The 5,097-nt window shown below is 49.4% G+C and overlaps 1 protein-coding gene across 2 annotated transcripts; it reads right to left on the bottom strand.

Annotated features, from left to right (window-relative positions):
- Positions 1-985: 985 nt before the first annotated feature.
- On the bottom strand, positions 986-4,851 carry LOC120711907 (cysteine-rich receptor-like protein kinase 15). 2 transcript variants are annotated; one of them, XM_039997580.1, is made up of 7 exons: positions 3,847-4,847; positions 3,014-3,136; positions 2,554-2,705; positions 2,210-2,417; positions 1,885-2,122; positions 1,644-1,797; positions 986-1,538 (listed from the first exon to the last, which is right to left on the bottom strand). In XM_039997580.1, exons 1-7 carry the CDS (start codon positions 4,814-4,816, stop codon positions 1,167-1,169), a joined length of 2,217 nt encoding a protein of 738 aa, XP_039853514.1. In that variant the 5' UTR covers positions 4,817-4,847; the 3' UTR covers positions 986-1,166. The 2 variants fall into 2 exon arrangements, with proteins under 2 accessions (XP_039853514.1, XP_039853513.1); XM_039997579.1 differs by having other exon boundaries at positions 1,885-2,417; positions 3,847-4,851.
- Positions 4,852-5,097: the final 246 nt, after the last annotated feature.

Below are 5,097 nucleotides of genomic sequence, written 5' to 3'. Positions count from 1 at the left end.
TCAACAAAACCATTAGTCCTATTGATTGCATTGTCATACGATCACCAAAATTACTCGAAATGGCATAAATGGTGTCATGTTCGTTACAGTTAACTATACCTGATATTGTCTTGATCTTTTGTCAGATGTCTTGAACATATATAGCAGCACACCTCCATTGCTAGAAGTCATCCCCCTACCAGGGATGAGAAAAAGAGGAGTCAAGTGCCATGATATGCGCGACCTCCTCCGCCGAATCCAAGTGATGATGAGGATAACTAGCCCTTGGTCACTAGATTGCGGAAGAGGGCGGCGACAACCTCCCAGGACGGTCCCAGCTCTCCTTGTGGTGAAGCGTCACTGAGTCCCCCGCGCAAACAGAGGTCGGTCGTGCTGAAACGCAAGACCATAATTCCTGTCGACGACGATGAGGATCAGCAGCTCAGGGAAGAGTACTATCAAGTCGACTTGTTGCAGTAACATCTTTGTTGACTTCGAGTACTAATTTCTTCCTTCTGTAGTACTGCTGATGTAAATCCCGAGCCCCCGAGGCAACGGGTCGACGAACCGTAGGCCGCGCTAGGGCTGGTGATGTGGTAGTGACGAGTGCCAAGGAAGCACTTCCAGCGCTCAAAGCACTCAAGGTGCCAAGAAAAGTTATCTTGAAGAAATCCACCTTGTAAGTGTCTTGAAAAACTTTCGAGTAGTAACTTTGTAGGTCCATAATTGTAGGGGTAACACTATAGGTTACTCTATTTCTTGCAGGAAATCCTCTGCTCTGGGCGGAAAACAACCTGGCGCCTCATCTGTGGTCGGGGTCAGGACCCTCCTCCACAAGTGCAGGTTGCCTCGACTACCTCAGCCCCGAGCAGGAGAAATTATCAGATGTTGCAGCGTTGCCGGTGGAGCACATGACCGCAGCCGCCAGTGCTGCGTTACCAGAGCCCACGGAGCCCCCGGCACCTGCTAGCGCCGAGGTCGATGCGGGTGCAGGACAAAATCAGGATAAGGAACCCGGGGTGACCATCACAGCCCCCCAAATGAGATGAATGAGTAATGGAACCTGCTTAGAATATTTTCTGAATTTTTCTTTATCAGCTATTTATGCTTTAAGATCATTGAGATTAATCATAGGCCGAATGGAACACAGCTAGCAGCTTGTGCTCCGCACTCTACACAACACATATCTACCTCGGTTGAAGCTCCGAGATTGACATCTCATTCTCTGAAACCGTGGTCGTCGAAGACTGTTTATTGCTGATAACCAGAACACCATCAGAGCTCCTGGCGCCAGATCTTGATGGGTGATCTGATTCAGTTAAGCCGGAGCTGAAGACGAAGGCCGGCCGAGATGGGGCTCGTCTGTCATCGGACGTTGTGGTCGGACTGCTGAGCATAAGCACCACCGCCGAGGCGTCTGGCCGATCCACCGGGTTTTCCTGGACGCATAGAAGCCCGATCTCTATGCAGTTTAGGACCTCGCTTTCTGGGTACCCAGACTCAGCTAGCAATGGGTCTACGACATCCACCATTGAACCAGCCCTCCACTTGTCCCAAACCTTCAAAGATCATTAATTAATCGATGTAACAATATACATGTATGTGAAACATATGTGACATGGGAATATCCTTGCTACATTGCCAAAGCAGTACCGTACACTTACATGGCTCAGAACAGATATGGAGTCTGAAGTGTTGTTGTATGCGCTATTGTTCCTTCGCCCGGTCACCATCTCTAGGACTATGACACCAAAGCTGAATATGTCCGACTTGGTCGAAACATGACCCCAGTAGGCATACTCTGGGGACATGTACCCGCTGCTTGTATGAATGATGTTCAATCAAGAGTCATTGAAAATTAATGGAGTGTATTGACAAACTTCACTGCTTGTTCTTTGTACTTACAGGGTTCCAACAGGTCTTCTTGTTATATCTCTAGATTGGTCTACGGTGAAAGCTCTGGCAATTCCGAAATCTGAAATTTTGGGGTTCATATCCGCATCAAGCAACACATTGCTCGGCTTTAGATCTCTGTGGATGACCTTTAAGCGGGACTCCTCATGGAGGTAAAGAAGTCCCCGCGCGATACCACAGATGATGGAAAACCTCTTGCTCCAATCCAGCTGCTTCCGTCTCATTGGATCTGCACTCAGATAACAAGAGCAGTACAATAGAAGATAAATAAATGAGAAATGTCTTATTTGAATTTTAACAGTAGTTTGATGGATACCGGAAAGGAAGGTATCTAGGCTTCTATTGGGCATATACTCGTAGATGACCAGCTTCTCTTCTTGCAAGGACACCCCCAGGAGCTGGACCAGGTTCCTGTGCTTGAGCTTGGCAGCCAGCACGAGCTCGTTCTTAAGCTCTTGGAACCCCTGTGAGGAATCCTGCGAAAGCCTCTTCACAGCTATTTCTTCCCCGTCCTGTAATGTACCCTGCACAAAGCTCAACTTCGACTGATCAGTCGTATATTTGATTGTGCCTTTTGGTCGGTCTAAGTAATTAAGAAGCCGACACCCCAGTACTACACTGTCAACTAACTCAGAGAGAGAGATACGGAGGGAGATGCACCTTGAACACTTCTCCGAAACCTCCCTCCCCAATTTTGTTTTCTTCAGAGAAATTATTTGTTGCAGCTCTTAACACCACTAGATTAAGTTGCTCGGGTTCAACATAACCCATATCTTCTTCTTTGATACTGCTATTGTCTCTCATATAAAAGCCTGCACAAGGAAATGTGGACATAACTCGGTGAACGACTGATAAGTAGAACTTTTTTTTTTAGAAAACAGGAGGGGTGATCCCCTACTGATTATATATATTAAAAGCAAGAAAAGTCCAGTTTATTTGCTTGATTTTCAGAAGTCATTACCTTTAAAGGAAAAACTCAATACCAACATAAACTTTGTGAAATGGGGTTCAAAGACATCTTAATTTATATAGAAGCTATGTAAGCACAGAATCCTTTTCGGTTGTAAAGACTTTTCTGCGCAGGCAGAAGCAGAACTTATTAATGAAAGAATGGGCCTACCTGGTCCTGTTTTCTTCCGGTTGACCTTTCTCCTGTACAGGAAAACAGCAACCATGGCGACTACGGCGAGCACTGTTCCAACAGGGATGGCGACGGCGAGAGTCACATTGACCCGTTTTTTTCCTGCGTTAGGCAGCCGTTAGTCACGGCCCTAGTTCTTTATTTCTCCATACTCATGTCACATCAACTTCACAAGTGCTTCATCAACTAGTTCCACTTGTGCTAAGTTAACAGAGAAGGATATGAAATTCAGTTTACACATCAATACTTCCTCTTACATGGAGGCTCCTTATTAGGCCTCACTGCCTCAGATGTGTAATATCGGTGAGGCTATGATTTGTTTATTAATAAATTGGGCTACCTAAGACTCTAGGCCGCTAGTCTTGATACCACATTAAGTTGGATCAACGAATTGCCTAATATTCAGGGCACCTCCAGTAGTAGTATAGTATTTACAGCCACTGGATTCTGCAAATCGTATCAGAGCATACGCTCTCTCTCACTAATCTCCCTGTTCTGTTCGTTCGCGCGGAGTTAACCAAGGCACGGCTCGCTAGACATGAATTACACCTACTGTATCATACACAGAAATTAAAAAAATCAATGTAACTCTAGCAGAATTTAATCGTAAATCCAGTATGAATTGACTGCTGTAACTAGAAATTCAGGTGTGGGCGAAGCTTATTTCATCCAAATTTACTTTTCCCTTCACTTCCATACATGTTACTAGTCTTAGGTGTAGTACTTAAGAAGAAGAAATGTGAAAGTAGGAAGGAAAAATTTGGGCGTGGAGATTTATATACTGTCGATGGATGCAGTAGTGAGAAACTCACCTGGGCTCTCTCCGGCTCCGGTGAAGATGGGCGACGGAGTCGGCGCTAGAAGCGGCGGCCCATCGAGGGTCAGATTGTAGTAAGGGTATACCTCCATGCGCAGGTAGCAGTTGTAGGCGAACACCAACCCGCCCCGGCGCCCCCTGCAGCATGTCGGCAGTCGCTGCACCGAGTCCTGCAAGCACCGGCCGCACTCCGCCGGCGTCCGGTCCCTCATGCACTGCAACAGCCCGTACATGGTGCCGTTGGGGGCAGCGGCGTCGTACACGGCCGCCCCCGTTGCGAACATCGGCGCCGGCGGTGGCGTGCCGGAGCCGCCGCCGACGGCGACGACGCGCGCGCTGAGGTTGCTCATCAGCGCGTTGTAGCTTCTCCCGAAGGCGTCTATGTCGGGGACCACGTCGGCGTTCTGGAACGGCTGCCGGAACGCGTCCTCGTAGGCGGTGGACGCGTTGGTGTCCGCGTAGCTGACGAAGCAGAACATCGGCGCCGGGATCGTCACGCCGGAGCCGTCGTCGTACCAGATGGCGGCGCGGCGGCTGCTGCTGTTGCAGCTGCTCCGGATGCTCAGCGCGGCGTCCCGGAGGTAGGTGGCGCAGCGGTCCGGCGCGGTGTCACCACGGCACATTCCCCGGACGAAGGCGCGGTCGGTGCCGTTGCCGCGGGACAGGGAGGCGAAGCCCGTCGGCGCAGCGGACGACGGGAGCGCGTCCAGTAGCGCCACCACGTTGGACCAGAAAGTGGTGTTGGTGGAGGAGGAGGACGGTGAGGGAGGAGATGGAGATGCCGCCGCCGAGGATTGGCAGTCCACCCACGAGTACTTGCTGGCCTGAGATGTCACCACCGTGGAGAGGCTCGCCACCATGGCGATGAAGAGGAGGCCACGGCCATGGATGTGGCCGGATGGAGACAACGGCATGAGGTTTTCTGAGGAGGTGTGGGACGCTAAACAACACTGCATAATTCTCATCTCATACTTGGATGATCAATTTTGGTGTGAGGCCGATGGATGCCAGCGTAGACTTGGCGTTCGGCGAAGACTTGAACTTCACTATCGCACATTTGTCGGGTCCAGGCGAATTCATTGACTGCAAGTGCCCTCGCGCGTAAGGTGGCAGTCGGAAGTCGGAACAGTTGTTGGACTTTTTATTGAACATAGGAAAAAATATTTTTTTTTGAAAACGATAAGCAAAATAAGTTTTTCTTTCTCTCTTTCTTTCTAAAAATGATGCGGCATCAGAATTGGGGGCT

The sequence above is a fragment of the Panicum virgatum genome, chromosome 6K (genome assembly GCF_016808335.1).
Source record: "Panicum virgatum strain AP13 chromosome 6K, P.virgatum_v5, whole genome shotgun sequence".
Lineage (NCBI taxonomy): Eukaryota > Viridiplantae > Streptophyta > Magnoliopsida > Poales > Poaceae > Panicum > Panicum virgatum.
This window is presented reverse-complemented; position numbering and strand designations above follow the sequence as displayed.

Coding starts and splice junctions, on each gene's coding strand:
- LOC120711907 (XM_039997579.1), bottom strand. CDS start 4,816: ATGAGAATTATGCAGTGTTGTTTAGCGTCCCACACCTCCTCAGAAAAC. Junction 3,137..3,846: donor CGGAGCCGGAGAGAGCCCAG/GTGAGTTTCTCA, acceptor TGCCTAACGCAG/GAAAAAAACGGGTCAATGTG. Junction 1,539..1,643: donor CCATATCTGTTCTGAGCCAT/GTAAGTGTACGG, acceptor TGATCTTTGAAG/GTTTGGGACAAGTGGAGGGC.